Source organism: Ammospiza caudacuta, chromosome 3 (genome assembly GCF_027887145.1).
Source record: "Ammospiza caudacuta isolate bAmmCau1 chromosome 3, bAmmCau1.pri, whole genome shotgun sequence".
NCBI lineage: Eukaryota > Metazoa > Chordata > Aves > Passeriformes > Passerellidae > Ammospiza > Ammospiza caudacuta.
In genome coordinates, this window is record NC_080595.1 from 95190449 (window position 1) to 95217672 (window position 27224).

Sequence of the window (27224 nt, forward strand, 5' to 3'; positions counted from 1 at the left end):
AGATAAATAGATACAAATAGATAGAATAGATACAATAGCTATAAATGCAATATCTAGATAGATAGAAATTTAACTACATCTATAGATAAAGAGGTACAGAGAATTCTCTGTGTGTATATATTTATAGCCACAGGCATAAGCAGTTTGTTTTTATGAGGGGGCTGTATGTCAAGCACTATTTTCCATTTACATGATGAAGAGATGTGTGTTTGCAGTAAGGCTGTATTAAAAAAGCCACATGATGAAGAGATGCATGTCTGCAGTAAGGCTGTATTTAAAAATCTGGGTACTGTGGTGCTATTCCAAAACAGGGGGCTGAGAAATGGGCAGCAGCTACTTCCTCCTCACCTCTTCTCTTTCTACTGCATTATATACAGAGAGAAATTACTGGTCACTCCGTCTGCTTCCCTGATTAATAAACAGATGGTCAGGACTTGAACCTACTGCTTATGCTTGGACTGGTGATCACAGGACTTGGTGTTGCCATATTTCAGGTGTTTTCCATTGAAAAGCAGCTGTTAGGACTCAGTGCTAGTGGGGCACCCAGGGAAGACTTGGTGAAATGGTTGGGCAGAGCTGCATGGTCACTCTGTTCCAGCAGCAGCCAGACCCAAACATTCAAGACACCACCCACCCTGTACCCTGGTCTGGCCTGAGAACAAGCACTGCTCTCTTGGACAAAAATCTTTAGCAGTGGACATATAACCACAGAGAGAAATAGTTCAGATTCTCACATCTGTCCTCTGAAGGTGTCCAACCCTGTTGATACACGTATAGAATAGCCGGATGATAACAATGACAATACAAGTGGTTGAAGAAATATTTGATCTCACCTCCCTTCTCTGTCTGCTTAGAAAGGCAGGAAAAATAATTTCAAAATGATTGATAGAAACAGAGTAGCAATTGTGCTTTCATTTTTTGACTGACAATGGGAAATTTCTAGGCAGTTGTGCTGAATTTTAAGAATAATCTACCTAAGGTTATTTATTATTAAAATAATTAATCAGGCAACTAACGAAACAGCTCTTTACCATTGCTTCCTGTGATACATTTCTTCTATAGTCAATTATTTTCTAGAGAGCATAACTGAGGTTTGCTGCCTTGGGTTACCTCTTTCCCTCCACTTACTTGCTGTAAGAGATTAGTAATGCACATTACCAACAATGTCTGCTTTAATCTCTCTGCCCTGTTTCTTTAGATGTCAGAAGCAACACCTCATCCCTCTGCACAATCATAAGTCAAGTAAAAATCACTACCTTCCTACCTTCTGGAGACCGATCTCGTTTCTACTGTCCCACATTTCTTCAATTTTTTTGCATATCAGCACAAACCCCAGTTCTCCTATTCCTACTTTTGAAACACAAGTAAAAGGCTGAAATGTTTATCAGGACCACAGTTATGATTTTAGGCATTTCTCAATACCCAGAAAGAGGCACTAGATCCAGTTTTTCCTTAACATAGCAGCCAGCTCCCCGTCTCTCGAGGTAGCAATTTCTCGACAGAGATTTCTCAGTAACAGCTGGAGAGTGCTCAAAGGAGAGAAAAAGTAGGTGAATAACTAGAATCAAAGTTGGAAGTGGTTGCTTCCCTCTGATAACACCCTACCCATCAGCAGATCTGGGCAAAGCAGCTGTTCCTGGCCCTTGCTGCCCTCCTGCAGCTGCTCTGGCAAGGCCCCCCAGGAGCTCGCCTTGCTGGGCTGATGGCTCACACCCCAGCTATCCACAGCAGCACTGCAAGAACCTGCTGGGAAGCACTGCCCTGCTTGGGCTGATGGCTCACACCCCAGCTATCCACAGCAGCACTGCAGGAACCTGCTGGGAAGCACTGCCCTGCTTGGCATGACCCCTTAGCTGTGCCTTGTCTCAGTGCAAAGCCTCTCAGCACTGTGGAGCAGGCTGCTTGTTCAAACATCACTCTTTGGCTCAAAAACTAGACAGGGTGGTATTTGCTACCCTTTAGCCCATCCCTGAGCATGGGTATGTGTGGCTGCAGCTCTCTTCACAGAGAGCAGAAGGCACAAATCTCTCCCAGGATTTTTCCAGGGAAAGGCAGTAAGAAGCTCAGAGAAAAAGAGAAAGCAATTCTTATCTTCACTTGCTGCTCCTGTTGTTTGGCACATGTGGAATGTGTTATGGAGATTGTTTACCAAGAGTGATTTGTTAATTGGATTCTGCTGATGGTTGTTTGGATTGATTGGCCAGGTGGGTCAAAGCTGTGTCCTGACAGTCTCAGACAGTCACAGGTTTTTCTTTAGTATTCTTTAGTATAGTATCTCTTTAGTAGATAATTTAGTATAGTATTAGTGTAATATAACCTAGCTTAATATAGCAATTCTGAATCTTGGAATCAGAGCACGTTGTTCCCCATCTGGGGGATCACTGTTTCTGCTTTAGGTATAGAGGATACAGCCTGAGTGCAGCAAAGTACTTGGAGTTGAGTAAATTGTTCTAAGGCTACTGAATCAGAGTAGCTATATCTCAGTTCAAACAATGAAATTCGGAGCATCACTCTCCTGGTGTCCTAGGGTATTGTCTTCCGGTCACTTCCTCAGCTGTTGCTTATATTTTATGAGAGTATATGCTCTTTTGATTAATAATTCAGGAATTACATTTATTAGAGCATTAGGCTCCCAGAGGAGTTCAGAAGCTCTCTCTCAAAGTCCCAGAGCAACCCAAAGAACTGTCTCAGGTCTACTCTCCTTTAACATCCACCCTAAAACTTAATACATTAATGATTGAAAGATTATAGAAATTTATTGCATATGCCATATTATCTTCAAATTTAGAGGGATCAAGTTTTTTAATCCATATTATTGAATTCCCAGTAATGGCATTTTTCTTTGTCTTTTACTATGGCTTTTTCTGACTTGTATTAGTTATATTGTAACTTTTGCCCAACGGCTGCTTTACCTTTGCTTTGATATTTTATTTTGTTAGTCTTTGAATCAATACACTGTTTATAAAACCAAAGGAACAAGGTAACTAGATTGTCCTCAGACTAAGTGGGAAGACAGTGAACAATTTCCAGGTAGCAATACATTTCTCATTTTGAATCTGAGTTTGTGATTCTTCTCACACGAGTATCAAACAAAACTAGCTTTGCTACTCTTACAGGTTATTTTGAGGAATATAGTACTTTATCTTTTTGTAAAATGGATTTATTTCAAAATACATTCAAAATAACCAATGGAAGGCAACTCACCACCTAACAGAAAAATAGTGCAGTAAGCAAGGCCCAGGGCTGCCCTAAGGTGCTTTCAAATTCCTCTGCTGCCATGACACTTTTTATTGAAAATGACTGAGTTCAGAGACTCTGGAGAAGAGATGTAAGGTCTCCAAAGTCCATCTCTTCAGTTAGAGGCACGGGCAGGATAGAAACATGTTTGTATGCATCTCTGATAGATTTATTTAGTCTGAGATGGAGTAGAAGCACTACCCAAAATAAGGCTTTCCTGTACCATGTCCTGCTCAGTCACCACAGCAAATCTTTCCTTGAAAATTTCTGTCACTGGGGGAAAAAATAGCAATGTCATCAGGAAGGGAGATTTATCATTTACTTTGAACACTACTGCATCGGCCTAATTGTAAATAGTGATAGTAAAACTTACGTGACTTTTCAGGAAAGATGAAATCCTTTTTTGTTTTTTTTTTCTTTTTTTTTTTTTTCCTGAGAAAATACAATGTACGTGTTTTATGCTGCAGCAGCAGACTCACCTCACTCCTGTGATGAGTATAGAAGAGTTAGAGGACATAAATGGAAACGCACATGCTAAAGGGTTAATTGGCTCTGTCTGGTCCCAAAAGAGTGAGACGAATACTGGACAGGAAATCTCCTGCTGTTGCAGCAGCAACAGCCTGTCCTCACTGCGTCACTGGCAGCAGGGCTCCCCTGGACTGGGATCAAGGATTCCCACTGTTGTGCTGTCTGGACCTGTGCTGGGTTCTACAAACTTGTGGAGGAAATTAAAGTGGGGTTTCGGGTATAAAATGACAGAGAAGTACAAGGTGGATGGGGAACTGTGGGCCTCCAGCCAACATTATAGGGACAGCACAGTTAAATCTTCCTAAATCTTTGTTGAGTTTTCTCAACAAAACTAACTTAAATTTTTCCAACTTAAATTCTTTTCTAACTTCAATTCCCTGCAGCACTGAGTACCATAGTTAATATTCATGCATATAAGAAATATCCTCTATGCTACTTTTTAAGCTGAAGCAGTTCACTGTGCAGTGTACCAGCCAGTGCTGCTGCCTTGTTAGAAATGTGCAGGGGCACAGTGACAGGTCACACTACCTAAAGCTCTGTGGGTTTCTGTACTTGGGAGTACTATATGCTCTTACTGTCCATCACCATCTGCATCAGGAAACACATAAACTCACTATTTTTGTCCACATTCAAACTGGTCATAAATTTTTATAGCCTAGTTTACTGAACTTTCCCATACAAATGCTGCAAGCAGAATAATGAAGCACACCAGCTCGTGTTTCAAATGTGGCTCGCTTCAGCTAGCAATTCATCATGGGATCTTTTGCAGACCTCTTTTTGCAGACCTCTTTTTGGTCTGCTCACAAGGCACACACCCTTGCTAAAGACTCCCATGTGTTCTGGCTCAGAGGGATGCGATTTGGTGGGCACTGCCCTGAAACGAGTGAATGTGCTCATTAAAAATGATTTCTGGTAAGAAATGGAGACAAGTGGCACTTAGAACATCTCCTTGTTGTGACCCTTCTTCTCCCTAAGGAGGTAGGATGTGCAAACATGGCTCAGAGTAATGATAACTTATTAGAAAGAATGAGCACAGGCTGGAGGCAGGGAAAGGATTTTTTTGGATTTTGCTCTATTCAATGTATTTTTCTACATACTTGACTTGCCTAAGTGAAATTGTCTGATGAGACTCAAAAATTTGCATTTCTGAGTATGCAAAAGGAATGGCCTTCAGCTAATCAAATCAATAACATGCAGCATCTCTGTGGGTGGATTAAAATGCAATTAAAATGGGATTTCTCTTTCAAAACTGTTCCTTTTAAATACATGTCTTCAGATGGTAAAATTCAGCATAAAGTTGGACAGATTATAAAATTCTTTCCTCAGGAGGCTGGATTATGACATGGAACTAAATGTAAATAATTTGATTTTCTATTAGGCTATTGTCAGGGTTTCAGGCTGGCTCAATGCCGGTACCTCCGTGAAAATATATGCTCCCTGGTGTCTGCTGTGAGATGTGACAAGGAATAGAGCAAAGCAGGCTCCAACTTAGGAATGAAGAAGAAAAAACTTTGTTAACCTACAACTATATATAGAAAGAAACACACACAGAACTCAGAATGAAAACCTTCCAAAAACATTCCTGCTCCCCCTAGCAAATTTCCAATACATCTACCCCTCAGATCATCAACTCTCAGTCCATCACCACCCTTTAGATAATCGATTCTCAGTTCATCAAGAGGAGAGGAGCCCTTCTTGTGCCATAGGCTTCTCCAGGAAACACAGTTGAAACCTCATATGTTTCCTGTCACACGTGGCACCGCCTGGAGAACATCTGCCATCGTGACCTCTTCCTTCCATGCCCAGTGCTCTCACCACTGCCCATGGACCAGAGCTGCTTCTAGGGTTGTCCTTTTAAGGATGCTTTGTCCCGTACCAAAAAGAGCACAGTCTCACCTTCGGGACACCTGTCCCCCCCAGATTCACCCCCTGGACTGAGGGGTTTCAAGAACAGAGATCTCCTTCTTCTTCTTCCCCAAAGACGGAGGGCACCATCAGCACCCTCCTCACCCGTCACCTCAGTTCACGTACTCCTTCACATAACATCACTGCACTCTCTTGGCTCCAAGCCATTGCCTCCCCCTAAATGGAGTCTCTGTGCCAGAGGAAAAAAATGGTTCTGTCCATGGCTATTCAAGAAAAGTCCGGCCAAAGGCCACTCCATCACCTCCGCCCACCCAAGATTCTTCTCAACTTCTCTTGTGGCCCATTTCCTCTTACCTCATCTCTATCTCTCTTCTCATTCAACTCCAGGAGGATCAGCATTTGTAAGGTTTCCATCATCTAAGAAAAGGGTTAAAAATCTCCGGATCTGCCTGTCCAGAACTCCCATGGTTGCCCTGCATGGCACCTTCTCACCACACCTCCCCTTTCTCCTTCTTGGCTGGCTGTGCTATCAAACTTCAAGGTGGCACAGGCACAGACACCGACTCTCTCTCTCTCACTCTCTCTCCTGGAGGGGCGGGGGGAGGCTGCCCGATGTCTCTCGGTGCCCCTCCACCCTTCCATCCTCAGGGCCCCAGCTCACCCCACCCGGCCGCATGGCGTCCCCTCCGCTGCCCAGCCAGCAGCCAGGCAGGGGAGGTCTGAACTCTTCACTGACCAGAACCCAAGAGAAAGCTTTCCTGGGAGTTCTCTGCTTTTAACCCCGCTGTGTTCTCAGAGGCGTATCCATGTCCTCAGTGGCCACACCAGGTGCCGATATTCAAATCTGAGCACCGATTGGTTTGACCACAGCATCCCAAAAAACTCACTTCCTCTCAAACCAGGACAGCTATCTTTTTACTTTTACACCATGTTACTAGATTTGATTAACTTTTTCTAACAAAATTCAATAAAGTTAATATCCTGTCACATGTCACAGACCCTACCATACCAAGTAGGGAAAATCATGCACTGTATATGTTTAACTGTTTAAGTACAGAGTTTACTGGCAAATGAATGAAGTTAATGTTTTCCTTACCACTAAGGTATATCAGATATTCTAAATGCTTGTTAGAATATGTCAAGTAGGCTCTACACTTGAAACATGAGGCTTTGTCTGTCTGCTAGCTGCAGAACTCAGTTTGAAACTCAGAAATGGCTGTATATGATGAAGTTGAAAAGCATTTTTAACATAGCATTTATTCCTGTTTTAAATGGCAATTGCTTTTCCTATGTATGTTATTGCTTTGAAATATTTCAGATTGTAGAAATGACCAAGGAATTTGCTAACAAAAAGCCCTAAAGCACGATAATTACTGCTAACTTTCTCTGCTTGCCCCTTTTTTCACAGTGTGTTTCTTCCAGCAAAATACTGCAACAAAATGGAAAAGTTGAACCTTCCCCTCTGGAAGCCTTTTAAAAGGGAGGCTATAAATGTTTTATATTGCATCTCAGGGTATTATGCTGCTTCCCCAGGAGGCCAAGTGTTCAATAGGCAACCATCAAAGTGCTTTAGGTTAGTTACCTGCTTCCTCATTTACCTGCATGATCATGACATCGCTTACACCCACCACCAGTAATGAGTGGCAAGGAGAGCAATGTCTTTGGCTGTATGAACACCTCTCTTGGAGACAATTATACTTGCAAATGAAGTGATCTTTCTGTCACTGGTATTTTTTCTACATCTCGTCACTGCTGATCAGCATGAAGAGCCTTTACAGAGAGCTCCCATTTCCATCTTAAGGGATCTTTTTCCATGATTATTTTCTTTTCCAAAGAAAAAAATGTCATAAACATGTGAGCCTGCTCTTCTCCTTGAAGGTCCATCATTGACCCTCTCTCTTTACAGCCACAAAAATCCTAGTTGTTTTTCAAAATGGCCGAGGACAATTAGGCATTGGTCAGGCATTTATAGAAAATGACTTTAAAAAAAATTCCTTATTTTTTGTTAATCTTAATGTTTTACCTCTGGCTGTACTGAGAGTGACACCACAGCTCTTCCTTGAGCAAAAGGAAAACTCTGAGTGAGCCTACAGAGTTATGTACTTACCTGTCTACCATGCAAATGGAGGCATGTGTAGCAAAGAAGTCAACTCATGTGTCTGCCTAAATATTCCATCTGGAAAACCCAGGACTGCCATGTTTCCATATGAAGCCAACAGGCAACTTTCCACCTCATGTGAGACCTAACTGTACAGCACAACCTCCAGACCCTGTTCCTTCTCACTTCTGCCCTATTAGGCTCTATGCTGATATTTTTGTCAAAAAACCTACAAATAATTACACTGTAGAGGGCTAGCACAGATTTTGGCCATGATATTTGCAGCTCATGACAGTCCATAAGGAACAGAATGGTCTTAAATGCATCATGAATACAGCTGTGATCATGGTAAGGAGAACCTTAACTGCTTGGAAAGTGACAGATAAAAAGGTTATTTGATACTACTGTTCAAATTTTAATAGTATTTGTTAAACTTCAGAATTAACATCTACAGCTATTAATGAGGACACTTTCCATCTCTTAGAATTACCACCAGAAACTCCTCTGCCTGAATCTGAAGGTGACCTTTGTAACTGTAGAGGTGAGGTATTAAAGAAAGCTGATTCATTAACTAATTAATGGAAGCTAATTATGCCAGAGCTTAAAAGGAGTTGTGGAACTACATATTGTGTTTGTATTACTGCATTAAACATTGAGCTGTGACTTGTGTAAACAAGCTTAGGTCACCAGACTAGAGGCAGCTCTTGCTGATGAAAAACGAAATGTGATAAATTTCTCCATCCCAGTATAATTTCTTTACTAAGGTTAGGTTTAATGAACAAACCTTGTATAAAATAAAACATATAGATGATTAATAACAGTTTCATATTACATGAATAAAATTATAGCTTTTATAGTTTCCTTTAATAATTACTTTGCAAATACTACCAGTGAAAAACTCAATGAGAATGCATTTTAATGAACTGTATTTTACAGCATGAAGTACTGTTTCACTGCTTCATAAAAGCATCTTTTTCTTGGATAATAAACAATGTAGAAATGGTGCGATCATTTTACTGAAGAAGGCCAACTTTAGCATTACTAAATAACTATACCAAAAATTGTGCTGATTGCCAAAGCTCAACTGGAGTTGAGCTGTAGGGGAAAATAAAAGATTTTTCAAATATATTAATGGCAACAGGCAGTGTAAAAATAACATCAGCCCATTATAGAGTGAGGATGGTCACCCCCACAAGCTCAGACACAGACAAGGCTCAGGTGTTTAATTCATTCTTTGCCTCTGTCCTCAACATGGATGATGGACCAAGAGGCTCTCAGTGCCCTGAGCTGGAGGTTCATGGCTGTGAGAATGATCAACAGCTGATCCTGAAACTGTGTGGGACCTGCTGCCCTGGCTAGATCCCTGCAAATCGATAGGATTCATCCAAGAATCTTCAAAGAGTTGGCTGATGTCATCCTAAAGGCTCTCTTAATGATTTCAGAGCAGTCTTGGAAATCTGGAGACGTCCCAGCTGACAGAAAGCTGTGGAGTGTATGATCTAGCAGCTCACTGGAGCTATTGGATGGAACCAAACACTTCCCTCTCTGCATGAGGAAAAGTTCTTTCCTGAAGGTACTTTCCAGAAGGGACAATTCTTGTCTTCCCAGGCCATGGAGGGCACCTGGAGCCACTCTGTGACTACATACCATCACAATGCAATCACTATCTCACTTCATTGCAGATCTGCACATGAACCAGGCAAAGTCATTTGGCTTCAGACATTTAGGAAGCTGATGTCTCCATGACCTTAAAAACCTGTGAGCATTCTCCAACCTTTCCTCTTTTCACCCCAAAGATTTACAAGATCTATGCCACAGACCTCATGCTTAAGTGTTCAGCCACTTCCTTCAAAAGACAGCAAAAAGATGAGTCTCTAGGAGCAAATCTGGGGTAAAACTCCAGCCACAGGAAAGAATTGTCCAAGGGAACAGCTTGGCAAGCAGGGGCTCGTAGTTGCTTGAATTAGTTGGCCTATTTCCTGAGCCAACAGGTAAAATAACTGCAAAATACATTACATGTTCTCTAAGTCACAATGTCCTAGAACTATTTCAGTCTTTCCTAAAGGGCTGTATGTATAATTACACATATAAATGTGAAATATATATGGAAAGCAAATTTGTGTCATAATTTGATAAGCAAATCATATTAACTTTGGTGATGGAATTTTTAAGGATATTTACCTGCAGTACAAAATAAGTGTTCTCAAGATAAGTTCAAGATAAGTTCAAGATAAGTTGGGGTTTAACAGGGCCTTTGGGTGATATAAAAGTCTAAAAATATGACATAAATCACACCATAAGAGAAGTGTACTAGTCTCCTTTTACTAATAAAGTCTAACTATTTGGTTTAGCAGCTCATTGCATTAACCATCTTTTCTAGTGATGAGTTTAAAAAATTATGAGAAAAATCACAATCTGCTCTCAGAACAGATGCAAGTCAATCACCTGTCTCTCCAAGGCTTTCTCTCAACTCATGAATTAAAAAGCATCATTGATGCAACATGATCAGAAGCATAATGTAGCTGAGCTATTTCAAGGAGCCAGAGGCACAGTGTCCAAAGAAAGCACATCTACTTGTTTTCCTTTGGAGCGAAGTCAAAATTTACAAGACACAAAATGCTTGGGAAAACTATCCTCTACCTCCTGCTGCAATGTGTTAAGGCTCTTTTCCTTGCAAAAACAATGCATTACTTTGTGAATGAGTAGCTCAGAAGTTCAGGACATGCTTATTTTGCTGGCCAGGAATATAAATAGTTCACTCAGAGAAATCACCTGCTTGAAGTACTGGGTACACATTTCTGAGCTCTCAGCTACTTTCAGATACTACACATGCAGCTCCCACTGAAGCTGATTAATTACAACTCCATACACAGACAGACCTTGGGAACTTCAGCTCTTTTGAGAAGGATAATGTAAGGTGGCCAGCTGGAAAAAACAGAGGAATGGAGCAGGTGAGCACCTGCCTTCCTCAAATGCCTGCTTACAAGGGCTGCTGTGTACTCAAAAGAGCTCAAGTTCCAGCAGAGGATAAATATTTGTTACAGCTAACAGACATCTTTGCATAAAATTAGCACATTTGGAAGCATGTGAAAGAAAATAAATGAAAGAGAAGCAGTGCAGTGTTTACATTACTTTGATACAAACACTTCAAAGCAAACTAGCCACAGTCCTTAGGACTGACTGGGCCACAGCATCCCTCAGAGGTTTCTGCAAATTCTCTTGCACAGACCTTTTTATCAATTTATTTATTAAAAGAAAGCTCATGATAAGGTTCATGGCTGTCCTCCTGCACAAGGAATTTGCTATGAGCACAGGTGCTGTGCTGAGGGACTGGGCACACCTGGCTGTCCCCAGAAAAGACAGCACAGGCTTGGGCTTTGACAAGGAGCCCTGGGCAGGCACTGATGATATTCACAGCAGCATGGATTCCAGCAGAAAACTTGCTCCTGGTAATAAAATCTAAATCATCTGAAATTATTTCATCCTCTTTCACTGCAGTCTTTTCACAACCTAATTCTTGTTCACTAAATAAGATGTCTCTTTTCATTTATTTCTGTATAAGAGATCTGTCCTGTGTTAATTTTTTTATATTCTTTTTAAGAATTGTTCTGGCAAAAAAGCAGGTATCTTTCTGCTGTTGTTGCTGTAGCCTTGAAAGAGGCAGTCTCTCTGGCAGAGAAAATTCTCTTGCAAAGGGTTCTGTATTGCCACAGCTAGAATTCTCATACAGAAAGCAATGTACTTTAAGCCAGCTCAGGAATCTCTGTATTACACTGGAGTCTTTCCCCCAGTTAAGCATGCAGTGTTTAGCTGTTTTAAAATTCTTAGGCCTGTCTCAAATTTCCTCATACAAAAATCTCTTTCCTGGCAAAGCCTTCTTATAATATTAAGTACTTTTTACCCAAAGATAGTATTTAGTCCATGGTAAGTATTGAAGGAGGAGGCTTAGGCATTTGGGGGATTTTTTACACTATTCCAAAAGAGCTGGTGGTGTTAAAGCAGTGCGTGTCATTGGAGAACTAAGAAAGGAAGTTAAGTGTATTAGTATGCACAGCATTACCATTATTTATTTCTAGTAGCATTTGGATGCTCCTGACAGAGAACTGTGAACCAGTGTACCAGGTAATGTGGAAATACAGAACAGAGTTACAGGTGTGCCCTACTCCAAAAAGTTCACCGAAAAAATGTCCCTAGGTGGCCAAGAAGGCCAATGGCACCTGGCCTGGATCAGCAATGGTGTGGCCAGCAGGACCAGGGCACTGGTTGTCCCCTCTGTACTCTGCAATGGTGATGCCACAGCTCAAGTGCTGTGCCCAGTGCTGGGCCCCTCACTACAAGAAGGACATTGAGGTGCTGGAGTCCAGAGAAGGGCAAAGGAGCTGGAGAAGGGTCTGGAGTGCACATCCTGTGAGGAGTGGCTGAGGGAGCTGGGTGTGTTTAGCCTGGAGAACAGAAGATTCATGCGTGACCTTATAATTCTGTTTAACTCTGTCGGCCTCTTCTCCCAGGCAACCAGCAACAGGACAAGAGGAAATGGCCTCAAGCCACACTAGGGCAGATTCAGGTTGGACATGAGGAAGAATTACTTCAGTGCAAGTGTTGTCAGGCATTGGAATGCACTCCCCGGGGAAGCTGTAGGTTCACCATCCCTGGAAATATTCAGGATAGGACTGGACATGGCACTCAGTGCTATGGTTTAGTTGGCATGATGGTGTTTAATCAAAAGCTGGACTCAACAACCTTGGAAGTCTTTTCCAACCATAGTGATTCTATGATTCTCTGATAGCATGTTTCTAAAAATATTGTTCCTAATGTAGGTAGAACACTTACCTATTCCTTCTTTAAAATACTTAATTGTTGAGTCATCATTTTGACCTCCCCGTTTTTGCACTATCACAAGTCCTGCTTTGCATTATCCACTAGTAAAATTAAAGTTTCAAATGAAATCAGGGTAATTACCCTGTCTTTTCCCTCCCTTTTTCAAAGGCAGCCCTCTCTGTTACTACTTTGTGCTAACGGGAAACCAGCAGCTGATTGGCCAAAGAGAGCTATTTGAGTACCTAGCACAAATTACACCTTAGAACATTTTTCCTGTCACTGCTAGAACTCTGCCTCCCCAACCAAATCTAAATTATCTCTGCCAAGAACAATTTATCCCCAGACCTTAAGGAAATACCTCCTTTTCTCCTGAAGCTCCTTTTCTCCTTGTTGGACTGCTCCAGGTCACACTGGGGAATCACACATTTTGTGATTTTGGAATAAGGATGGAGGTCTAGTCCTCCTCTGTAATCAGCTTGGCTTATTTCTCTTTGCCAGTACAAAACAGCCACCAAGCCAGGATAACTGGCCACAAAAGGATTTTCTGGCAGTGCAGAGAGACCAGATGCAGAAAGACCAAAGAGCCATCGCATGATGTCCTACATGACCTCCTTCACTACAATGGGTCTGGAGACCTGTGAGGTGTTGCTGTAACGGGAAGGCCTCTCTCCTTTAGAGCCCAGAAAATGAGCAATCCAGGACAAAAGCAGCACTGGATCTTACACCACCCTTCACAGAAGTGCCCTTGTTCCCCTATCACATTTGAAGATGGAGACCTTTTCACGTTAGAGAAGCAGGATGTGACACCTGCACAATGTACCTGCCATGGTGACACCCTCTCACAATGCACAAACACCCACTCTCCTGCTGACAAATTGGATCATCTCTTGGTAATTATCCTGTCGGTGTTTTGACAAGAAAATTCAAGAATATCCCAGTCCCTTGCTCTTTTTCTCTGAAGGCATACCGTCAGAGAGATGCAGATTTTAAGGAGAAAAAGTGTCAAAATATTGGCAGCATCCTCATGCTGAAGGAGCAATAAAAACAAAGTGAAGGCAAGGGAGTATTTTGTGCTAAACTATTCACCCAGGATAAGCTTCTGTCTGACTGTTTTACAAGTTACAGAATTCTAAGCTACTCAGAAGACTTAATAGATGCTAAAAATTGCCATGCTAGCCTGAACTATAATTCCTGTTATCAAAAGTGTTTATTGCAAAGCTTACTGCAATAATTAGTTCTAAACTAGTAGACTCTATTTCTTTTATCTAAAAAAGTAAACAAAATATAAATAGCTTTCAATTAGCATTATTTGCAAAAGCCTGCACATGAGTTAAAACTGAAATATTGTTTTCCAGGAAGAAAGCATGGCCTGCATATAAGAAATTTGTGTTTTTGTAAATATAAAATATGCAAGAATTCTAAAATGTACTATGTAAATGTGCATGTATATATATATAAAAATGCATGCACATAAAAATACTGAAAATGCAAAAAATGTATTTTATTATTTGTGTCATTATGAGTGAAGATATGAAGAGCAAAATGGTATGGACATGTTTCCCCTCATCCTTTAAAGACAGTAAGACCAATTCACAAGCTGACCAAGTTGCATGTGCATCTCCAACTCACCTTGTATTCTTCACTCAACTGCAAAGCTCAGATCAGTACATGCTAAATTTTGGCTGATGTAGAAAAGATATTAAAACCAACTGTGAGCTGCAAATATTGTTTATTTATATAAGAGGATGGCATTCGTGTCCTTTTAGCTGGATGGTCGGACACGGATCAGTCAGAACAACACAGGCTACAGGAGAGGAGAGAGAGAAGAGAGGAGAAAAAAAAGAGAAAGAAGAGGGGAGAGAGGAAGGGAAGGGGAGAGAGGAAAGTTCACAGGGTACTATGATGCCCACATTTGAGAGCTTTGCAGGATCCTTAGGGAGGGAGTTTATTAACTATGACGTACTTTAAAAACTTACTTAATTGGTAGGATCTTTACTCATTTTTTCACTGTTTCTAAGCAATCATTTTCCATGATAGGGGTTCCATCATGGTACTGAATTTACGCGCAGCTGACCTTCTATTTCCTGATGCAAAACATAATTTTAGGAGCATTTATCATATTCCTTTGGAAAGATTAAATTCTAGGACTAAATTAAAGAGGAGAAGAATGTCCCTAACATTTTCTTCTAAATCAGACAAAAGGCTTATTGCATGGGAGACAAAACTTTCTCCAAGCAGCAGGCTTTGCAAAAGAACTTAGTTGTCCGGGATTTAGGGAATATCATAAAGCAAACCCACCTTTAAGTGCAAGATGCTTTACTTTGCTTATGCCTTCTCTCAGAAACATAAGGCAACACAGTGCATACAGTATCCCTCAGCTATTGTGCACACTTCCCTTGGGAGGGAAGGAGAGAACAACAAGCACTTCATGCATTACTGGAAGGCACAGAGTGCTGTGTAAAAACTACAGGAAGAAAATGTATAGCACATTCTGGCACTGGTACTTTCTGGTGATCTAGATTAAATGTTAATGCATGAATTAGCTCTGGATCTAACAACATAAAACCCTGAACAAACCTAAATAAACCCTAAACTTATGAAAGAATCTGTACTATCTTCTACTACTGCATCACAATTGCTGCCACATCCTTCTTCAATAAGTATAAAAAGGAAAGTCATTACAGGAGATTTTTGGCTCTACCACCTTCCTTTCTTAAGGAAGTTTGTTCTGTCGAAGGTTTTCCCTTTTCTACTTCTTCCTTTCACATGGCAGAATAATGGAAAGTAAAATTAAGAGGGTCCTCAGTAGCACTGATGTACTAACCATTGATCTCCTTGTACTAAATATACCCTCTGCAAATTCATGTGCTTTCACTATTGAATGTATAACAATAAATAAATATGTGAGGCAAATATATTTCTGTGACCAACATTTCTTGAATTCTCATCAACAATAAGATCACTAACTATTAATTGTTTGACAGATGAGATTTTTGTCTATTAATTTGATTTACATCAACCAGTTCCTGTTTACTTCAATTTTCCTTCTAAATCATGGACAGACATACAGGTTTTGAATGAGGGTATAACTTGTACACAAAAAACCCTAGAACTGGACATGGTGCTTCACACTATATAAGAAACCTTTTGGATATACTATATTCTGTCCCAACTGCTAAATGCTAAGGATAGTTTGTATAGCTCTCTACAGTGACTAATACTCAGTTTTGAGTCCTTCCCTGCCAGTGAAAATGATTTTAGCTGGTGAAAGTACTAGTATCATCTACTCTAAGCTGGTGCACACTGCATCATCTGTGTGTGTTTGAAATAGGTCACTTCAATTCACGTTACTCTGTCATTTATCAAATCCTATCTGCTATCTCTGTAATTTTGATCGGAAAAATTGCTAAAACTACAAAATCTACAAAAAGAGCTTTATTAAGAACAACAGTAACCCCTACTGGATTGTGATTGTCTCCCTGGAAACCTAGGAGAAAAAACCACCTTGCACTGCTTCGTGAAAAAGGCACAGTCCGCATGACTGTGATGAAGAACGAGTTATTTCTCTGCTTGCAATAAATTTCCGTGTCATCATTTCCTGGATTAAATTGGAAATCCTGCTGAATTTACACTCGAGCTTGCTGAAAGACATCTGTTCCTTGCAAGCTCAAATTCAGAGCATTTTTTTTGTATTTACAGATAAGTTATGAAACCAGACGTATGCCAGCTAGTTTTTTCTATGTTAAAATTACAAGTACTAGAATGTATTTCTTTATATGCTTGAAAACAAAGGGACTTCACATATGAATAATAATAATAATATAAACAAATTAACACAATCTGCTGAATGCATGTCCTAAACTCATCCAAGTCCTGCTGGAGCACATCAGAGTGGTGTGGAGCTGTAGGGAGGAGAAATGGTAGCAGAGGTAGCACAAGCCACTGTAACAGAAACCTCACAGGCTCGTTAAACAGCATCTACATCAGCATCACAAATTCAGCATTCCAGCCTTTTCTGCACATCTAGCATTTCTGACAAATGAAGAATATGTTAGCTGAGCTATTTTCAGCGACATTTTACTATCCTGTCAGAAAAGTTCAAGCACTGTTTCTGCAAGTTTTTCTCAAGACTATCGTCACAAAATAAGATCTCCCTGTTTGTCCCTGGAAATTGGAATCAGAGAGTTTTTCTGGGCTACCACAGAACTTTTTAGTATGTTGAAAATGTAAACATAAAGGGACTGACAGCAAAAGGGAAAACCTAATGAAACACTGTCAACAAATATAACCTTAATAATAATCTGCTTGGTGATAAATATTGAGTATTTGATTTTATGCATGATTTGTTTCCTAGGAGTTCTACCTTTGCTTATCAATGTGAAGTAATCAAGTTTGTAACCACAAAGTTGATAGATAAAAGTAATCTGAATTAGGGATGATTAAATAAGATAGGGAAGAGGAAACATATTCTGGATAAATGGTGCTACAGAGATCTCAATTTGAGAAATTACAAAGAAAGCAAAGACTTGGGAATTTCAGGAATTCTTACAAGTAAGTATTTATATTTTCTCTCATATACCTTTTCACATTGAAGATTGTGAAAAGGCATTTTGTGCAATTTGCCTTAAAAAGTAAACAAGCGTAATTTTCCAAAAGGCGTTCAAGAACTTTTGTAAATGAAGCCCCATTAAGCTACTTTGAGAGAGGGACCCCAGACTGCAGACACTTTGGAAAATCTTGACCACTCAGCAGCAGTTTTTGTTAACTTGCTGCTAATGGTCACAGTAGGTGTGCTGCAACATGAATTATGACTTATGTCCTTCTCAGAGGCATTCCCCGCTCCCTTTAGGCACTTAGGTTCCCTTTTCAATCTGTGGGAAAAAAAAGCCCCTAAGCTAGCCAACAGAATGTTGGACAGGAGAGATGGTGTGTCTTGGATTTTACTTTTCTTCTGTCTCTACTAATTTTACATTATGTAAATATATTTATACATGTAGGTGTGTGTATGCAAAATGCTTCTGTGTACATGTAAAATAAAAATTCTTGTCTTCTAATGTTTAAGAATTCTTAGTCCTCTCCAGGCTAACTAAAGTACCCACCTCTGCAAAGATGGAACTTTGCAGAAAGAAAATCAGTGGAGTAAAACTCCTCACTGAAATGTATTTAAATGCGTAACTATCTGTAGGATTCAGTTATTGCTTGTTCATGAGCTATTAATGAGAATTAATGAAGACACCTACCTGAAGAAGAAAACTGTTAATGCAATAGCTTCTTCCTTTTTCTTTTTCCATCTTCAGAAGCAGCTTAAATTACTCAAATGCTCCAATGTGGTGTCAGTTCATGACTGCTTACAGCATTCTGGTAATAAACGTTACTTTTTTCTTATTTTGTTATTTCACTACCATTACTTGATGAAATATTCAGTGAATTATGTTGAAATGTCTATTTGACTTTTGATAATGACCATTTGGCAAAGGAGTTCTTTATTGTATCCATGCCCATGGCATCACACAAAGCTACCCTGGGCTATGCTGCAGAAGGGAAATTCTACTGGAACAAATGGAACACCTGAAGCAGACTGTGGCCAGATCCTACAACAGTTCAGCTCTGTGATAAAACTTGGGACAGATCAATCTACCATGTGCAAAGCCAAACTTCCTTCTGTGTTAGCTGTTCTAAGAACTAGCAAAAAATAATAGCAAACAATTTAGACACAAAACTAAGTTATCAGCTATTGCTCCTGGGACAACCCCAAAAGATTGTTCCTACCTAATAAAATTTTGGACATCTGTATTAGCTAAATATGAGAAGATAAACAGCCATTCTTCCCTTGGATTTCCATGAGGTTACAATATAAACAATTTCATTAAAAGAAGTTGCAGGAATAAAAGTTTGTCAACTGAATGCTTTTTTGTACCACTCTGGTTTTCACCTGTTTTCTCTGTTCCAGCAGCATTTTTTCTTAACAGTTCCATCAATAATAACAGCACCTTTATATTTCACTATGTAAATATGTATTTGAAGACTTTAAAACACAATCTGATATGGTAATGAAGAAGATGAAAATACATTCCTGGTTAATTTAGAATTGGCACCTAACTTGAAAATTAATACCATATATATTCAAACCAAAAAGAGCTATCAAATTATGTCTGTAATAACAAAAACAATTGAAGCATAATCTCTTATATTCACTGGCCAAATTTCTTTCTAAGTAAATCAATGAGGCCAGCTATATGGACCTTGCTTTTTCATTATTCTATCATGCAAATTCATAGTCCAACCATCAATTTGGGCTAAAAGGAATACAACTACTTTTAGTAAAGACCTCAAAATGTGTAAGGATTTATAGTAATAAAATAAACAGAGTGAACATATAACATGTATAAGCAATCTGGTAAATATTTTATTGGGGTTTTCCTCAAGAATATTTTTTTAATTAGGAAACCAAACTTCAATCAGAAAGTTACAGCTGTTTCTTGCACATCTAACATTTCTGTAACATTGAAACATTCTAGAACACAAGATTTCTAGCATTTTCATCACCGTATGTACTGAAATATTGCTAATTTATTCAGATGCTTTCATGCATAATTACTGGAAACACAAATCTGCTTTTCTGCTAGTCTACCATCAGATAGGAAAAGCTATCTAGTGAATACTTTGAAAAATGTAAGTAATTGCAAATATTAAATTATTAACTATACCACAAATATGCTGTCTAAAGTACTGGTTTAATTTCCTTAATAGTTTGCTTTTTCTATTTAGGCTAACATTGGGAATGCAAATACTGATTTCAAGCTTTGCCTACGCAACAGATGACTTCTGGCATAGCAAGGTTTTCCAAGGATGTGACAACACATAAATTGTAACACAGTTGAGAAAGTGAAAGTCCTTTTTAAGGACATACTTATACTGCAAACCTGTACTTTTCCTTCTAAAGGCTTGGTGGGGTTTTTTTCAATGTGGGAGAGAAGTGCTCTTACGTTTATTGTGTTGGTATAAAGCATCACTTTTCTGCTACTGCTGTATTGACTTGGGAAGCTAACAGAGTACACTTACTCCTGTATCACCAAAGGACCCTCAGCTCCCACGTGGTTTGCCTCTTTTCTGAGTGAAGTACCTAATGAGTGCTGCACTCTCCAAATGTTCTGCTTTCTATCTATCTCCTGGTTTTGTTTTTTTTTGTTTTTTTAATTGGGCTTTTATTGTTTGATTTCAAGCCAAGGTCTTTTCCCCTTGTAAGCAGCATATTTGCAAAAAAAAAAAACAAAAAGGATTATTAAGTTATGAGCTTGATGTGGTCATTATTAAATCAGCAGGCACTGAATTAAATTCAATCTTCTATTATATTCCACAAGAAACTCACAGTGGAAACACCTTCACTGCAAATATTGTAAGATGGGACAGCACTTGTTAACAAAATGTTTCTATTTATAGCAACAGGAAGAAATTTGAGCTGAACCTACAAAAATGACCAGAAGGTAATGGACAGATTCAATCAGGAATTGTTCCTATCCATAGCATTGTGACTTCCAGTGCTGACCCATTACGAAGAGGTATCTCTGTTTCATCCACAAGCTTCTCCCTTACACTTTCTCTTATGGAATATAAATGTCATTTTGGAAGCTTGAAACCAAAACATTTTTCTTACCAAATGCTATTTTCCTTCATCATATGCTGAGAATGAATGGTTCTTCTTGAAAATTCAGCTGCTAAAGAAAAAGTGCATATCAAATTTTCATTCTGTCCACTTTGACAAAGGCTCTTTTCCACATTAAGGCTTAAAGAAAAATAAAGATGCTAAACCTCAATATATTGGTGCAGTCAGACTGATTTCTCTACCTGTGCAGATTCATGATACTCTTTTTAATGGATTTCTTGAAAAAATGAGGCAAAAAAGAAATTATGCAGATGCAGAAAGACTGGAGTATACCACAGGGAAAATGCTAGAAGAATAATGAGAGTTGAGATCCTAGTGCAGTCATATTTTGAATAATTTGCCATGCCTGTTTTCAGTGACATCTCAGTCAACAACAGAATGTGGGTCTGAGCAGACTGCTCTGCTTGCTGCCGTGTCACTGGGGACTGTCACCAGTGCTGAAAAAGTAAATTACTCAGAGTGAAAAGATTTGAAGCAGTTGTTGCAAAACTTCAAACTATTTCTGGATGTCAGAATTACTGGCAATATTATGGCTTGGTAAAATAAATATTATCTAGAAAAATAAAAATTATCTAATTTAAAGCTACCTTGGTTAGAGGAGGTTTGGGGGAATTTGTTTACCTGGCAACATCACTTATCCCAAGTGTTTTAATAAAATATATTAAAACTATGTTAATTACTTGTGCTATTTTTCTAAGAAAATTATGAGATTGCTACAACTAAAACTAGCTTTAACAAAGCAGCTAAACCTTGGAAAAATTATCCTTTCTGCTTCTTAGCTGTGCAGCCTTTTATGAAGATTTATCCAGTACTTTATAGTCTGGATGTTTTTCAGCGACAACTATGTCACACAGAACTTAGGGGATTTATGTATACAAAACATATTTTAGAGGTATTTAGAACTACATGTGTTTTATCAAAGAATGAATGAATAAGCTGCTCTGGAAACAGTCAGTTGGAAGTAGTCAATTGGAATCCCAGGTGTCAAAGCAGAGTAGGATTATAAAATGTGCTTCAGAAGAAAGTTGAAACTAATTATTTTTTAAGTGTTTCGTTTTTAACCACATTCTGGAGTAGTGTGGGAGCTACTTTTATGTGTCATCTGAGTACCACTGTTAATTATTTTGTAAAAGAAAAGCAAAACAAATTTCAAGCACTGTTTATGGAAGGGAATTTAAGATCAAATAATGCATTGTACAAAACACCAAAGCATTCACTGTTGGTCAAACACTGTAGGGGAACATCATCCAACACAACACTGACACATGCTAAATGTTACATCCTAATAAATACACATGTAAGCAAATAACAAAAATTGTTTTTAAGCAGCTGTCACCAGATCTCTAATAAATTTCTATTACATTGACTAAGATACAAAAATAATAGTAATAATAATCTTTAGAATAATATGTGTAGTAACAGTAACAACAGTTACACTTGCTCACTATACAAATACTTGCTCCATTGGTGAGAGACTGCAATGAAAGTCGTTGCCTATCCTTACACAGCTCCACAAACACACGGCCGTTACATTAACACATCACGGATAATTGCTTTTACTGTGGTTAAAGTATCTGTTCACAAAACTCAGGAAATTGCCCAAGAAACGGCTTGGTTTGCACATATTTTATCTATTGTATTACAGGAGCATCTTAAGCAAGGATGATGCTCTACTCCTCTTGGCACTGTACAGGTATGTGTAAGTTGATAATCTCCAGGATAACGGATACAACGAAGCACACGGCACAGCTACTGTAAATTCTTACATAACCTATCTGATGTACACCAAGTATGAAGGGTTTGCATAGTGGCAACAGCAACAGTTCTTCACGCGGGGGTTTTCACACTATCCTTAAAATATGGGCAGCTAATATTGAGACGGGCAGCCTGCTTTGTAAGAATTGACAAATTTAATTAATATGCCATTATCCAGATATTGCTCATACATTCAAATTACAGCAGGAAAATATGCTATCACTCATTCCACATTAATTGCAAAATATACTGATTTACAAAACGATAGTTGTACTTAATATCCATTCTTTTTTTACTTTTAAGGGTAAATGCACATAAGTACATTAAAAAAATCACTGCTGTTAAACAAATCCAATTTAAAGCAGTAGAAAATTAATCAAAAGCAAATTGTGCTACTTGCTTTGTCTGAAGTTGCAAGATGAGAAACACTTTTGAATAATACCAATGCCCAAAATAGATTATATTTCTTCTGATACTTTAAAGACTATTTTGTATTTGAGCTCTTACCAAATGTATACATCTATGAGAAAACTGTCACTTTCGAAAGCAAAAGGAATTAGCCAGCAATTCGTAAAATTTGAGAGATGCTCAAGAGCTTCAAGTAACAGTGACCATGGAAAAAGCTCCACAGATAAACTGATATATATCAAGTCACATCACACTTTTACAGCTGGTGTATTTTTTTTTCATTAAAAAACCATAAATATATTAGAAAAAGTGCACTAATTATTGGCAGCCACTGCAAGGTTCTTGCTAACCTTTCTATATGTGGTCAGAGTTGCATCTTAAATTAGGCATTCTGAAGGGTTCTTTTGCATGCTTTATCTATTTACAAGAAAATGCATTCCCAAGCAAGTAGCAAGCAACATACCATACTGAAGTGCACCTGTTAAATGCATAAATATAAATGTAAAGTTCCATCGAGTTACTGGAAGTAGATCGCTACAGAACCTCACAAGTACCAAGACCTTAAAAAGGAACAGCAATCTAATAACTGCTGTAGTGATGCATAAGCCTAGAGCTTCCTGACTGCACGATTGAGCTGCATTTAATTTAGTTCAGGACACACAAGTATAGTTTTTTATAATAAGCCATTCCATTCAGGTAAAATGTTCTTTAGCTTACGTACTCCACAATTTAATTTGGTTGTTTTTTTGTTTTTTAATTTGGTAGAGAAGACCTTATGAAAATTCTATTAGCTTGTACCTTCCCAGGAAGGCAGACCCTAGCATCTGTCTTGACATTAGGCAGGTGCTTTCAGAGGGCAGTCTGAGGGGTTTGTGCCAAGTGAAACTGCTCCCGTCGTTTAATTCTCAGTGTAATTAAGCTCAGTGTAATTCTCCTAGCATATATCACAAAGTTGTCAAACATTTATGGCTCTAAGCTACACATTTGTATAAACTTTTATTCATATTACTACTTCAGGGCTATTACTTCGGAGATTATAGCACTATTCACATTCTTAGATGTCCGTACTTTTCTCATTGAACAGCAAACACAACAGTTCTTGTAAGACTGTTTATTGAATCTAACAATTCAGACTGAGTTTAGATGGAGTTTAGATGGAGTTCGTATAAAAAAATTCTGTCAAGTCACGTAAACTGCAATCAAAAATAACTACAAAATAGTAAGAGACTTACTGAGATCATAAATTTCCTAACATGTAAAACTATACAGTATTTGTGCATGCTTGCTATTTGATTTCCTTCTGAAGAGCTGTTAAAAGGAGTTTGTTTGGTTTTTAAAATCTCAAGATAGTCTATGAAATGTAATCATCGCGTCTCAATTCAGATATACAAGATCAAAACTGGCACAGAGGAACATAACATTTTTTTTTCCCAAAAAGTTGAGGCAGCTTTTGTTGAATGGCGTCTGCATTAGTAAACGTTTTATAAACTCTGGTGGCTTTGGATCATCAGAGAGAATCCTTTTTTTCTTTTGGCAACTTGAAAAATTTCCCACAAGTGCAGACAGGTAAGGAGGAAAATAAGTAGCAGCTTGTTTCCTACACACAGCTGAACGCCATGCTCAGCAGTTCAGTGTCTCAAAACAAAAATTAACTTGACATCACAGGGAGGCATATCCCCCTCAAGTTACAAGCATGTCTGAGACTTTTCAGGGGAGATGGAAGCAAGCACAAGCATAAGTCTACTTTTCATGCATAGGTACTTTGAACTGCCCTGCAACCGGGGCATTTTGTCAGACATCCGAGTTGGAGCTGAGGTTTGTTAACCTGGGGTCTGCGTTGATCTCGTATCTGTAGTGGTAGCCCTCCATGTGATCCCTACAGGCATCTCTGATGTTGTGCATCCACTTTTTGATTCCTTTTCGGTTCAAGTACAAAACTAGGAGGAATATGGCCCCAATGAGAGCCAAGACTATCCCCAGGAAGACGTATGAAGTCTGAAGCTGGGAGGGCAGGTCTATGGGCACGGAGCAGTTCAGGTCCGAGCCATTGATCTTCAGCAGGGCTTTGCCCAACATCTTGTCAGGGGAGGCACAGGTCAGGGCTTCTTTGCCCTCCACCTGGTCACTCTCTTTAAGCCAGGCCACCAGGTCCTCGATGGCACAGTCACAGACCCAGGCGTTGTGGCGCAGGACGACGTGCCGGAGCGCGGGCAGGCTGCGGAACTGGGCCAGGGTGCTGTTCCACAGCACGCCCAGGGAGTTATCGCTCAGGTTGAGGCTCTGCAGCTGGCCCAGTCCCTGGAAAGAGACATTTCGCAGGCCCACCAGGGAGTTGTTGCTGAGGTCCAGCAGCCGCAGGGCCGGCAGGGCGGTGAACATGCCGGCGGGCAGCAGCAGCAGCCCGTTGTCGGCCAGCTCCAGGCGGCTGAGGTTGCTCAGGGCCCCGGACTGCAGCAGGGCGGCCAGGCTGAGCAGCACGCCGTGGTCGCGCAGGGCCCCGCGGAGGAGCAGCTCCTCCAGCGGGCTGCCGCCCTCCCCGAACGCCTGCGGGCTGAAGGAGACCAGCGCGTTGCCGCTGAGGTCCAGCTGCCGCAGGGCGGGCAGGGCGAGGGAGCCGGCCTCCACGGTCCGCAGGTGGTTGCCACTGAGGTTGAGGGAAGCGAGGTCGGGCAGGCGCTGGGCGGCGAAGGAGCCGGCCGGCAGGTCGGTCAGGGGGTTGCCGGTGATGAAGAGGCTGCGCACGTAGGGCGGCAGGTCGGGGGGCACCGCCGTCAGGTTCCTGTTCACGCACTTCACCGTCCTGGCCGGCTCCGAGCACTCGCAGAGGGCCGGGCAGCCGCCGGGCTGTGCCGATCCGCAGCCCAGCAGGACGGGCAGCAGCAGCCCCAGGCAGAGCGCGCCGCGCCCCGGCATCGCGCCCGGCCCGGCCCCGCACGCAACTTTTCCCTTCGGGCGCCTCCGGCTCCGGGCGGCGCGGCGAGGCGGGGGCCGGCTCCGGGCAGCCCCTTCTTCGGGGGCAGGCGTTTCCCCTCGGGGGCTGGCTCTGCTCCGCTTCCCGCAGCGAGACCTGCGGCAGGGGAGGAAAGGGAGACGGCAGCGGCGGGCGGCGCGGCTCCTCTTGCCCGCGCCCACCCGCCCTCCCTCGGCCCGCGTCTCGCCCCCCGCCCCCGACAATACGCGGCTCTCCCGGGTGGCTCCGGCCCCGCGGCAGAGCGGGAGAACACGCGGAGGGAACAAGTTTTCGCCCACTTCCAGCTCACGCCGCCACCTTCCCACCCGACCGTCGACTCCACCGGCGGAGCGCGGAGAGGAAGAGGAGGGTCTGACCCGCCACCGCCCACCGTGTCCCGCCGCTCCCCACCTGCCCTCCCTGCCCCGGGGCTCTTCCCCTCCGCTCCGCGGCCGCTACAAACTCCCGCCCCCAAAACCCACCGCGGAGAGCAGCGGAGCCGAGCCCGCTCCCGGACCCCGTCCCTCACCTCCCGCCCCGCGTACAGCACAAACTCCGCCGCAGCTCGCCGCCGTCTGCCCCCAGCCCCGCCGCCAACTCCGCGCCCACCCTCGCCGCGCCTGGCCCAGCCTCCGCGGGCAGGAGAAACCAAGCGCCGCCCGGCCAGGGGGAGCCGCCGCCCGCGCCCCGCCCGGCTCCCGCCCGCCGCCCCCGCGCTCCAGCTCGGCCGCCGCCGCTGCCCGGCCCGGGAGCGGCTCCGCTCGGCGTCCCGAGCCCCGCGGCCCCCGGCCCAGGTGCTGCTGCCGGAGACTCACCTTGCCGCCGAGCGGGGCCGCGCCATGTGCAGCCGCGCCGTGCGGGGCTTCAGCTCGGCTGGCCGGGCGCGAAGCGGGTCCCGCCCGCCTCTGGAAGGGAGAGCCCCGCGCTCCGCTCCCCGCCCCGCAGCGCCGTGCTTGTGCCTGCCCCGCCGCGGCTGCGGGGCGCCCTTCCCCGCGGCTTCCACGATGGGCGCGCTCAGGCCGGCGGCAGGATGGGGAGTCCCGGCGGGTTTCGGGCGCCGGGGTGCCGAGCCGGCTGCTGGCGGCCGCTGCCCCTGCCCGCCTACCCAGGGATCGTGTTTCGGGAGAGGAGGGAACAACACAGCCACAAAATACACCGAGTGAGCTCCAAAGCTAAAGCAAAAAAGCCCCAAAAAATCCGCAAACAAATCCCAAACCAAAATAACACCAAAACTACACTTAAACCCACCGGGAACTTTAGAGCTCCTGAAATATATAATAGTAGTGATTTTTAAGAAAAGAAGTGAACCTGCAAATCGACAATTCAAGACTGAGATTTAAACTTTATTATGGTGAGGAAAAGCCTGTAAGTACCTGTCTGCGTGTGAAATGTTTAGCAGCTTCAGTCGCTGTGGCTGTCCCAGAACAGGGACAGGCAGGGCTGAACAAGCCGGGTGTAACAAAATCTGGTTTGCAACCTAGTAACTCCCTTACCTTAACCTACAGTGGGGATATTTGAGGAAGTCGTGAATGATGTGATCTGCCATGTGGGCTGTATTTAGCCACTGGTCCCTAGAAAGTGATTCAGATCATTAAATAACACCTAATTAACACAAAATATTCACCAGTGTATACAAATAACCAGCTTCAGCAATGTGAAACAAAGTTTTGAGGCGATGACTCCTTTGGGTTTTCCTTATCCTTCTGTTGACTGCCTACACAAGATTTCCTTCTCCCCATATGTCAGACTTACACTCCTGCTTTCCTGATAAACTGTGTTCCTTTTTTTGGTAGAGTCAGCAGGAATCGCAGAGCTGCCAAAAGCCATAGGGGAAATGAAGAGATGAATCCAGTATGAAGTCTTGATAAAATCAGCCCCAGAATCTGGAGAATAATGAATTG

At 41.8% G+C, this 27224-nt stretch overlaps 1 protein-coding gene across 1 annotated transcript; it reads right to left on the reverse strand.

The window, feature by feature from the left end:
• Window positions 1–21048: 21048 nt before the first annotated feature.
• TPBG (trophoblast glycoprotein) lies at window positions 21049–26170 on the reverse strand. The gene is made up of 2 exons (XM_058802284.1): window positions 26139–26170; window positions 21049–25440 (listed from the first exon to the last, which is right to left on the reverse strand). Exons 1-2 carry the CDS (start codon window positions 26162–26164, stop codon window positions 24165–24167), a joined length of 1302 nt encoding a protein of 433 aa, XP_058658267.1. The 5' UTR covers window positions 26165–26170; the 3' UTR covers window positions 21049–24164.
• Window positions 26171–27224: the final 1054 nt, after the last annotated feature.

What these genes read in the sequence shown, in the direction of transcription:
- TPBG (XM_058802284.1), bottom strand. Translation starts at nt 26,164, where the DNA reads ATGGCGCGGCCCCGCTCGGCGGCAAG. An exon ending in CGGCCCCGCTCGGCGGCAAG is followed by an intron (nt 25,441 to 26,138) that starts GTGAGTCTCCGG and finishes CCCCTGCCGCAG; the next exon opens with GTCTCGCTGCGGGAAGCGGA.